Source organism: Saccopteryx leptura, chromosome 2 (genome assembly GCF_036850995.1).
Source record: "Saccopteryx leptura isolate mSacLep1 chromosome 2, mSacLep1_pri_phased_curated, whole genome shotgun sequence".
In the NCBI taxonomy this organism is placed as follows: Eukaryota; Metazoa; Chordata; class Mammalia; order Chiroptera; family Emballonuridae; genus Saccopteryx; species Saccopteryx leptura.
Window position 1 is genome coordinate 138,229,259 of NC_089504.1, and position 11,510 is coordinate 138,240,768.

An 11,510-nucleotide genomic window follows, 5' to 3' on the forward strand; every position below is an offset into this window, starting at 1 on the left:
TAACACAATGCTCTGTCGTCTTTGTATACATGTCTAATTTATCAGTTTCTCGTAGATTGTCAGCAGCCTGCTGCCTCCGTACCGCCACAGTGCTCACAACTAGCCGGGAGGCCAGACTGCCCGACGGTCAGGTAAATTCAGACGCCCTTTCTCTCCCCACCCAGCTGCATGTCAGAGCCATAGACCCCAAGCTCCCCTTTTCAACACCCTAACTGCCGATACCTAATTACATTTGCTACATTTTACTTCACATGTGGTGACACGCAGGCTGGGTACTTGAGGTTCATAGGGGCCAGATGGAAATCTAAGAGAGCTAGAGTGTATTTTGCTGGTTACTAGAGGGACCAATGGCTGCCACCAGTTCTCAGGTGTGAGGAAATATTTGCATTACTCCAATGTTTCATTGCGCTCCAAAACCGAAAGCCTGGAATTGTGAAGATGTGTGGCCCCCATTTTTGTGTTGTTGTTTGTCTTTTGTCTTCAGGCTATATAGCTCAGGCAAACAAACAGGAAGGACATAAAGCATGCCTAATGTCTGTCCTCAGACAACTTCATGAAAGTGTTTCTGTTTTCTGTCCATTCAGTACCTTCATTAAAACTGAAATTGAAAGTGCAGCCTATGACAGACGCTCAGTGCTACTGCTGCCAGGACTGAGTGAAGGAGCTTTGAAGTCAGATTGCTTAGGTTTCAGTTCCATCTCTGACCCATACCAGTCATACATTCTTGGAAAGTTACATTTGTTGACTGAGTTCCAGCTCTTATAAGTCAAGGATAAGAACAAGGCACAGGCCTGGCCCATCTGTGCCCTCGCTACCTGTTACTGCGACTCACCATGCTTGGTGCCAACCTTTCCTCCAGACAGAGACCTGCCCTCTCTTTCAGAACTGCTCTCATTTGCTTGGGCTAAGATTGGAGAAGGCTAGTAGGGAATACTTCTAACTTTTATTTCACACACACCCCTTTTTTTTTGAGAACCAGTTTGACTAAACAGCTCCCTGCCCCAGTTCCACATCTTCTGGAATTACTGACTCTAGATGGCTTGCCACCTCCACACAAATGATCCACTTTTTAAACGAAAGCAATTTAATGAACTGCGAATGTTTCTGGTTTCTACCTACGTGAATATAGATAGCATGGTCCAGAGCAGGCTTCCACGGAGCCTCGTTGTGGTCCACACAGATAAATGGTCAAATGCAGACAGACCTGAAATGACTGTCCTTTCCAGAGTCGCGAGAGTAACGACTGGCTCCCTTCCCACCTGTGCCCACTGCCAAGTGGATCGGATTGAATGTCCTCACTGCCCTTCTCATTTCCTTCTGAAAACTTAACACATAGCCCACCTTTGAAGATACCATACATACACGTTAAATTCTTTATTCTTATTAATCACTATGACCCCATGAGGTAAGCAGTTACTACACCCTTTGGGAAATGCGTTTTGGGGAGGTAAAGTGACTTGTCCAGGGTAACCTACCTGGAAAGCAGCTGGGCTCAGTGACTCAGGCACCCATCCCTCTAACCACCACCGTACACCACAGCTGTCAGGACATACTCCCTCCACCCCGTTAGTTATGTTGTGAGAAGTGAAGTCAGATAGTATTTAAATCACCCACATTGACTCTTCATCCCTGAATTGAAAGGAACATCTGTTTAATGAGAAACAAAATGTGCTAAGAACGTTGATTGATTTTAGATCAGGTATTCTACATCTGATTTTCATTTTAAAAATTGCTTTAGCCTGACTTGTGGTGGCGCAGTGGATAGAGAGCCTTGACTTGGAATTCTGAGGTTGCTGGTTAGAAACCCTGGGCTTGCTGGGTCAAGGCACATACAGGAAGCAGCTATGAGTTGATGCTTCCTGCTCCCCCTCCCTTTCTCTCCCTCTCTCTCTCCCCTCTCTCTAAAATGAATAAATAAAATATCTTTAAAAATTGTTTTATTCTTTCTACACCTTATACATATATTCAGATAGCTATTTAGGTGAATTGTTTTGAATTAAAGAGCACTTGTTCATATTTAAAAATATAGAACTTTTTTGTATGTGCTTTTTATAGACTGATTCCATTGTAGAGCTAAATTATTCATGTTGTTTATAGATAATAGAAACTATAATATGAAAGGGAGGCCCAAAGTGTTGTGGCCTTGGATATAATATTTAAATATATAGAGATATTTGGTAGGCCCGTTGAACTGTAACCTATGTTTAAGCTGTTGCTACACACTTCACTGGTCATGCAGAAATGCTTGTCTTCCTTTATCAAGAATTTATCCCTCTTTGCCTGACCTGTGGTGGCGCAGTGGATAAAGCATCGACCTGGAATGCTGAGGTTGATGGTTCGAAACCCCTGGCTTGCCTGGTCAAGGCACATATGGGAGCTGATGCTTCCTGCTCCTCCCCCTTCTCTTTCTCTAACCTACCCCCTCTCTTTCTCTCTCCCTCCCTCCCTTCCTCCCTCCTTCTCTCCCCCTACCAGTCTCTAAAATGAATAAATTTTTTAAAAATTAGCCTGACCAGCTGGTGGCACAGCGGATGGAACATTGGACTGGGATGCAGAGGACCCAGGTTTGAAATCCCGAGGTCGCCAGCTTGAGCACAGGCTCATCTGGCTTGAGCGGAGGCTCACCAACTTGAGTCCAAAGTCACTGGCTTGAGCAAGGAGTCACTAGGTCTGCTGTAGCCCCCCCCCCCCCCCAAGGCATATATAAGAAAGCAATCAATGAACAACTAAGTGCCACAAAAAGAATTGATGCTTCTCATCCCTCTCCCTTCCTGTCTGTCTGTCCCTCTCTCTATCTCTGTCATACAAAAAAATAAATTTTAAAAAATGTATCCCTCTTCAAAAATTTATTCCTTTTGTGCTATTTGCCATTATATTGAATAACATGTTTGGTCCCCTGAAGAGAAACTCATTCTAAATCATGCAGATTTAACAGAAAAAAACTCTGTTGGGTCTGTAGAAAAGTCTGTCTGTTCTGTGTTTCCAGGGCCATGTGACTCTGGAAGGGGAGAAAGAATCTTGCCATAGAGTATTTTCTCAGTCCACTTGAAACTCTAGGTCTCCTGTGTTTACCTCCCATGTTTTTTAAATTAATAGGAAAAGTCATTTTTATCACTGGTTGTTCTAACTATACAGAAGAGCATATCTCCTCTTACACTAGATTTATAGCAGTTCAAAGACTTTGGGAAAAGTAAGAGTGACCTTAAGCAGATTGGTATTTGACATAATTTGGATTTCATATCAAAATTCTGGTATTCTAACATATACATGAAAGATAATTTCAGTGCCAAAGATTAAAAAATTTTAATGATAATTTTGAATGACCTCAATGACACTAGCTTTTAAAGCTATATATAAATAGTAATAAACAACATTGGGTATTTTTCTGAAACATTACTCTTGTCAGAAATGAATTCTCTGACCTGACCAGGCAGTAGTACAGTGTCAGAGGTAGAGTGTGAGACTGGGACGCGAGGACCAAGGTTCGAAACCTCCAAGGTCACCGGCTTGAGCGCAGCGTCGCTGGCTTGAAGCCCAAGGACACTGGTTTGAGCCCAAGGTCACTGGCTCAAGCAAGGGGTCACTAGCTCAACTGTAGTCCCCCAGTAAAGGCACATGAGGAAAGCAATTGATGAACAACTAGGGAGCTGCAACAAAGAATTGATGCTTCTTATCTCTCTCCGTTTCTGTCTCTTTCACAAAAATAAAATAAAATTCTCTCGTGCTGAACTTCATAATATAAGGAGGAAAGCAGAGTTATGGAATAATGTCAACCTCTTTTAATAATAAAAATATCCCCATAGTGGATTTTCCTTGTTTGATTTCAAAAGGTCTGAACCCAAATGTGATTTGTAGTTTTACCTTAGGAAATTCAATAATTTTGCTTCCTTGTTCTTCAGAATTCTTTCTCATGGCATTGGTGAGCCTGAGCATTTCTGAGTTTATTTAAACCAGAAGCCCTCAGAGGTATTTTGCAAGTCGGCATTATGTACTGAACAAATAGGAGGTGTTTTAAAACTCCAGTTCTATGTAAACAACCAAGCTAAAGCAGATAGGGGAACCATTGGAGCAAATTAGGGTTTCAGTGACAAATTCATGATCCTATTGAATCTTGATCTACCAGAGAACTGATTTGGAATCCTCTGAAGCCTTGGTCCAACACTGCCCGCATCCCTGGGAGCTTGTTAGAAATGCAGATTCTCGGGTCCTGCCCTGGACCTATGAACCAGAATCTGTATCTCACCAAACTCCCCAGGTGATTGGCATGCACACTGAAATTTGAGAAGAACTGATCTAAAGAAACCTTGCAACTAATCCAGAGCCCTAGTTATAAAAAAAAGCCTGTGTGCAAAACTTACCAAAGGGATTGTAAGGAAGAGTTCCCACATTTCCCTAGCATGTTTTATCTTTCATTTTCGCACATGGTCTTGAAAAGCCATGGTCTCTTGGCATGCTTTAAGACTTAAACTATTTTCCATGCAAAATTTTGATTCTCTCTCTCTCTCTCTCTCTCTCTCTCTCTCTCTCTCTCTTTTAACTGTCAGTGAAAATAACGTGTCTGTGTATCCTTATAAGTGTGCCTGGACCCTTGTCACTACGTTTCTCGCTGACACACTTGTTTCTTATTTTCAGTCCTGACGTGGCTCTCCCTGACGAGCAGCCACCTCCCAGCTCGCAGTGCGCCCCTCTCCACTGTCTCTCCAAGCCTCCTTACCCCTAGACTTCATCTCCCGCGGACGAGCATCTGGGGTGAACGTTTGGTAGCCACGCACAGGATACTGCCCAAGATCCAGCTGGTGTTTTCTTCTCAGTTGTTAGATGTTATGATGGGATTCGTGCCCGTCACTTGGAAGATGAAAGAAATTTGAGAAGAGCAACACAAAGCACAGGCTCTGCTGTGATGAAATGTTTTATGGTTTCTCTAGGTCACAGATAAACTTCTGCAATGAAATCGCTACAGTTCAATTAAATAAAAAAACCAAACAGGACACATATATCTCAGATGACTGGCTTTATCTCGATAGCATAAGAGAGACCTAAGACCATGTAAAATATATATATTATAACATCTTTCCTAACACATTCGGCTACGGAAGTTGATTCCAATATTTTTTCATCATTGATATTTATTTTATACTTTATTTGCCATATGATTTATGTCTGTTAAAGTCATTTCTGTAAGAGGTGAACTTAGTTCATTTATTTTTAAATAAGCATAATTTTCTCTGTTAAGTATGAGTTTTAATATAGTTTGAAATCTGGAATTGGCCAGGCTATGGTCATTTTTCTTGCACAAAATGATAAATGAGGTGCATCGGAATGTTAACAATAACTGTATTTTGCTGCTACATTGATATTGTTTATGCACTTATTTTCTAATCAGTAGCTCATTAACTGCTGGATTTTTTTTTTAACTAGAATTCTTCACTGGACATTATGAAGTAAATCTAAGAAAGAGACTATATTATGATTCATTGACTTATTCAACTTTTGAGGGCATCTTTAATTTCTTAAAATTGCAGACAAGTAGATGCACTGGTGCTGCTCCTTTGTGTGCGTGGATGTGTGTATGACGATGTTAGAGAAGGCTAAATACCATGAAAAGGAAAATGGGTGTGTTTATTTAATGACCAGAATTTTTTTTTTAACTTCTCCCAAATTCAGGGTCCTGTTATGAGTCTTTCCTGCTAAAAGGTATCAAGTACAGATGGGAAAATATATACATAGATAGATGTAGGTTAGCCTTTGGTTAGTGACTTTACCCAGAAAGTGTTCACATTTTGATTGAAAATGTATGTTTTGTTGTTTTTTCATAATGAATCTTCCTTGCCAAAAAAAACCAAACCAATAGATAATAAATCTTAGCTCATTGTCTACTTTTGACAAACACTCAGGTGCCTACAATCATATTATACATGTTGAGATAATACATATTCCTTGTTAATTTACAGAGTCTGCTGGGTAACTTTTATGACGATTTAAGACAGTAGGTTTCATAGCAAAATTTACTTTGCACATAATCTGACAAACAAGGAAAACAGCTAATTGAGCTGAAAGGTCTAACACTCTTGGGCTCCTTAACTATCAAGTGCTGCCCACACAATTGCTCCTAGCCCTGATTCCTTGTCTAGTCAGGTAGCCTTAACTTATTTAAAATCATAACAGTTTGACGTTTTCATGTAACAATATCTGTAACTTCTCTCTAAAACCAACAAAAAAAATTCCTCACTGTTAACACAAATGATAGGTAACAACACAGGACCCTATCAATGAAGATCTAGTAAGAGCCGCTCAGCTTGTTGAGTGGAAGCGGTGGGACGTTAATGGGATGGTCCATCAAAGATGGCGGCCAGTGGGTAAGTCATACGGCATGGCACAGCCCCTTGCATCAGTCATAACACCTGTTAAGTCATGGTCACTGTTACCAAAGCAAGCAAGAGGTTATTAGTTTCCTATGTGAGTGCTATTTTCAACAGTGTCATTTATTACACAACTTGAAGTAGTGAGAAATCTTCAACACAAATCGGGCTTCAGCTGAAAGTACAGAAAAAAAGATAAATCTTCCTAAAGTCTTGATGATGGCAGCCTAACCTTCTGTTCTTTCCCAACTGCATTGCCTTGCAGTTCCTGAACACTATCTTCATTTTATTGATGTTGTATCTGCCCTGCACCAGTATTAGTGAGACAGTTTAGATTCTATTAGAGTTCAATTAAAGGAGCTACCCCTGATCCTTGTTTTTTGTTTTTTAAGCATCATGTGGTTGGCCCTGAGAATTGTTATACCTGCGAAGTTGACTTTTAATAAAAATTCTTTGTGCCTGAGGGAAAATATGCCATTTTAAAAAGTACCTCAGGCCTGACCAGGTGGTGACGCAGTGATAGAGTGTCGGACTGGGTTATGGAGGACCCAGGTTCGAGACCCCGAGGTCGCCAGCTTGAGCACGGGCTCATCTGGTTTGAGCAAGGCTCACCAGTTTGAGCACAAGGTCGCTGGCTCAAGCAAGGGGTTACTCGGTCTGCTGTAGCTCCCCAGTCAATGCACATATGAGAAAGCAACCCATGAACAACTAAGGAGCCGCAACAAAGAATTGATGTTTCTCATCTATCTCCCTTCCTGACTGTCTGTCCCTATCCCTCTCTCTGGCTCTCTCTGTCTCTGTCACACACACAAAAAAGTGGTACCTCAGAACATCTTTCTATATTGCCTCGTCAGTTTTGTTGGCAGTTCTGGGAATTCAGCAGTAAGTACTATTTCTATATAGTTAGAGAGGAGTCATCCTGCCAGCAATGCAGTATTATATTTTTGCTCCTTCACTCTGTGTGCCCCAGTGAAAGGTCAGGTCACAGACAACACAGGTACTCCAACCTAAAGTTTATCAAATCTACTGTATACTAATTTTATCTCAGTTCCTTTATAGCAACAGAGAGGGAAATATTGTTTTGAAATATCAATTCTATAAAAAATTTGTTTTGAAATATCAATTCTATAAAAATACTCATTTTAGCGAACCTTTGCCAGGAAGGTATAGAAACTCAGAAGTAAAATTTCTCATTTTCAGCACAAAATTAAGTAATAGTCCCTAAGCAGTTAGATTCCTGTGTATTTACACTGTGGCATCATTTAGCATAGTTTAAACTGAGCCTTATCTACATTTACTTATAGGCATTTCAAGTGAATAAATATGTGTAGTACTGATAAAAGTCAGTCCTTATAAAGAATATCAGGATTCAAAAGGAAATTGAAAAATTGAAGAACTAGTGAAAATCAAAAAGAACAAACCTGAGTAAGACCAGTTGAAGAGAGTTGTGGGGTGAAAAAAAGACTACAGAAATACAAAGGATACTGGCTAATTATTGCCAACACGGCGGGCAAGGATGAAAGGTAACCAGCAAGCATGGTTAGCAGATTAACCAGGTAATTTTTAAAAAGTAAGCACAATTACCATACTGGAAAGGACAGTATGCAGAAATGCTTTTCTACTGAGGATTTTTCTGAGTTAAAAGGTAAAAAGGAGCAATGGGTTGTCTTCAGCCTGAGTGCATTGGGCATACAGGACCCCCAGGTTAATCTCTCCAGTCAACTCTAGATTCATCAGAACCCCTTGCTTCCAGTTCTGTTTCAGTAAGAGCAATTTGGATAACTCTGAGAAGTCAAAGTTAAGTAATGAAGAAAAGACCTATTCAGAAAGATTATACTTTAGGTGAAAGAAGAGGTACACTATTGATCTTCAGGAAAATTTAACCAGTGTTAGATACCAGCTGTAGATATCGTTTTCAAGAATCTAGAATAAGAAAAAGTTTTCAGTGTGAAGGATTTATATTAACTCTAGGATAGAGATCCTTAACAATGGGAAATTGATAATTAAAAGTGATAATTATAAGAACTTTTAAAAAAATTACACATCGGATGTCCAGTAAGGATTAAGTGGCAAGATACCTTATGATAATATATTATAATTCTAAATTTTCACAATCCTATGATCCTTTTATTTTAGATTTTAAAGTGAATTATTCTGGTTAGTATTAAATTATTTTTATTTATTGCAAGTAGAATAGCAATCTGAACTTTTCCAAAATGTTTGGTAAAAAATAAAACAGGATTGTTTGTATTTTTCTTTGCAGCTATAGTTCATATCTTTAAAGTTGACCAGAATGTGGTAATTTTACTATAAAAAGCCTCACTTGTCAGAGTCTGGGAAAAAGAAGTCCTTAGGAATACTTTGAAAATAAATGGTTTGCAATCCCTTAAGAGGTAAAGCCTCTCAAACTTTATCTTAAAAAATCATCAGTCTACAATATTTACTTTTTCCATGCTTTGGGAAATATTCATGTACCTCTGCTTCAAACAAGCGTGAAATGTTGGTCAAATAAACCATAAAATGCAAACTTTTCCTGATTGTATCAAATAAAATCCTCTACAGTTCTCAAGTGGTAATTACAAAATATGACAAGAAATGAAATATATTTACTACTGGGATAAGAATGGCAAGTTTAATGTACAATTGCTATATTCCATCAGTCAAAAGACATAATCTGCCTCAGACACATCAGGGGAACCGATGGATTTCTGGGAAGTGGCTGGGCTGGTTCAACCCAAGGATGCCACAAATGCACTGATATTGTAGATACAAAGTAGGACTTAGGTTCAAAGGGAACTCTTAAGATAAAGTTCATAATTTTAAAAATGGCCCTACAACTTTTTGTTTATAAGTCAGAATGATTCTAAAATAGTCCTGATATTTAAGATTGTAAAATTTACAAGTATATGTTTCCAAGTACGAGGAACATAATTCTCCAAAATAGTCTTGAGTTGTGATAAGTAGAATGATCAGTTGCTAATATTGACATTATTTTTACCTTCAAATCAATTTCTATGGTCACAGAAGACCAATCTAGCTCCCGAGTGACCTTTTCCAATATCTATGAGAATGCCTCACAATGAGTTGTGTCTGTAATTAAATCAATCTTTTTTTTTAATGCCAAGTAAACTGCCGTTGTCCCTGATGTATTTTATTTGCAGCCTAATTCTATTATTTAACGGCTGAACACCTCTTCCATTATTTCTACCCAAAGTATAACTGAAAAAGGTATTTTGTATTAAGATATGTTCCTGAATCAAGGGGTTTCCAGAAATAATCTACTTATGAAGAACAGCAGCAATTAACTGCCTTTAGTGTAAGGGTGTGAGTGCATACAAGTATGCCGTGTAAAATGTTTGCATGAGATATTTTGCATCATGTAAGCTTTCCCATATTCATAATATGAACACTATAGAAGTCTTATTTCTTGTGATTTCTCCATTAGGAATATAGGGAGATTGTTGCCTATATCTGATCTTTCCATATTGAAACGCATGGCTCTAGTCCTCAGGATATTTTTATCCCTTTCCTCTGGAGTTATTTAAAATTTGTCCTGTTTAAACGGAAGGCTAGGTAAACTGCTGGGCCAGATTATTTCTGTGATTGGAATTTAATTGCTGTATAACATTGTTTGAGAGTACATTTTTAACTTTTTTTTCTTTCAGAATTATTCTCTGATCATTGTGGTTCTCTAATGAAAACACTGAAAAGAAAATCTGGTGCATTTTAGTGTGACCATTTTTCTTTTTTAAAGTCTTTTTTAAAATGAATATCAGGGAACTATAAAGAGCAATGTCATCATTTTGTTGACAAATCATTATTCGATGATAATGGAGATACAGAGGGAGTCATTTTGTTGTTTGGGTTCATAGTATGATTATGCACCAGAAGTTAGAGGAAGAGAATGATATTCACATTATTGCCACAAAATTTTTAAACTTGATGACTTGTTAGAGTCAAGTAAACAATTCTTTGAAAATCTTTTATGATGTTCTTGTAATCTACTCAGTGTTTTTATTTGTGTGATTACGCATATATGATGAACCATACATGATCCTGGTCTTGTATTTCTTTCCAGTATGTACATTTGTGTAATGTGTGGTCAACCCCGACTTGTATGTACACTGTGTGATTAGTGTTGTATGTAATTAATTATTCTGCTATTTCCATCTTTAATTGCAATTGTTATTATGCCTTTTGGGGTTGAATGATGTGAAGCATTCCACATATTGATAACATATGAAAATGTGACTAAGACACTGACCTAAGAAACTCTTGTGCTAATTATTTTTAAAAATCCAAATTTCAAAGGACATTTTATCTCAAAGACATATGCATTTGTTTTAAATTCAAAAAATTACGAATCTGTTATTGTTTGTTCTTTTCCATTCTTTTAATCTTAGACAATCCAAAGTGAATGCCTCCTGGGAGAGTCTGTGTGCGTGCCGGCGTTTGTGTAATCTGATCGTGCACTCGATGGTTGGGAAGATACTCCAGTGCTAAGAAAATACCTGAAGCCGATATATTAATTCTTATATCTTGGTTTATGTTACCAACTAAATATAGTGTAATGCGTAACTCTTCCCAGTAAATAAACTGGTTATCTTTTGTTCATTTCATCTATGCTACCTTTTTATTAGTTAGAGCATTTTTTTCTGTATATCACTTTCGTTTGTACTTAGACAAAAGAGAAGCATTTATGAATTTCTACATGATTGATACATTTATTCAAGTTGAGCCCTTATTTGAACTAAAAACTGAATGCTTTGCTTTGATTCCTACGCATTCCTTCCTGGGGAATGTAAACCCCCTTGCCCGCCTTCTCCCTCTGTCATCTCCTTGTCGTCTTCTCTGAAAGGTTATTTTGGCAGGAGGCTACACTTAGGTGTATTAGGTTAAGAATGTACCAGCATGAAAGAAATACCTGTTCTAAAAAGGGAAACATTTTAATGAAAGAAACATGATTTTAATGAAAGAAGAATGAAGTTTGTATGTGTTATTTGGAGGGACAATTCTTTGTTCTTTTATGAAGGAATTGCAGAGTCCAAAAACTTTGAGGTTAATTTACTCGCTCCTTCAAATATGTGTCATAGCAAATCAGATGATTTCCGGGTCATCTGCTTTGACTTGATTTTTTGGAGGAAGGGGAGA

At 38.3% G+C, this 11,510-nt stretch overlaps 1 protein-coding gene across 5 annotated transcripts in view; it reads left to right on the forward strand.

Moving 5' to 3' along the window:
• The window catches only part of BICD1 (BICD cargo adaptor 1), a 233,090-nt gene extending 222,152 nt beyond the window's left edge, over positions 1-10,938 (forward strand). Inside the window, exons 9-10 of one of the 5 annotated variants that reach the window (XM_066368927.1) lie at positions 56-131; positions 4,633-4,835. In XM_066368927.1, the coding sequence (XP_066225024.1) occupies positions 56-131; positions 4,633-4,720 (164 nt within the window). In that variant the 3' untranslated portion in view covers positions 4,721-4,835. Of the gene's footprint in view, positions 1-55; positions 132-4,632; positions 5,822-10,762 lie in introns of those variants that run through there. The other 4 variants (XM_066368924.1, XM_066368923.1, XM_066368928.1 and 1 more) reach the window with 4 other exon arrangements.
• The last annotated feature ends 572 nt before the right edge of the window (positions 10,939-11,510 follow it).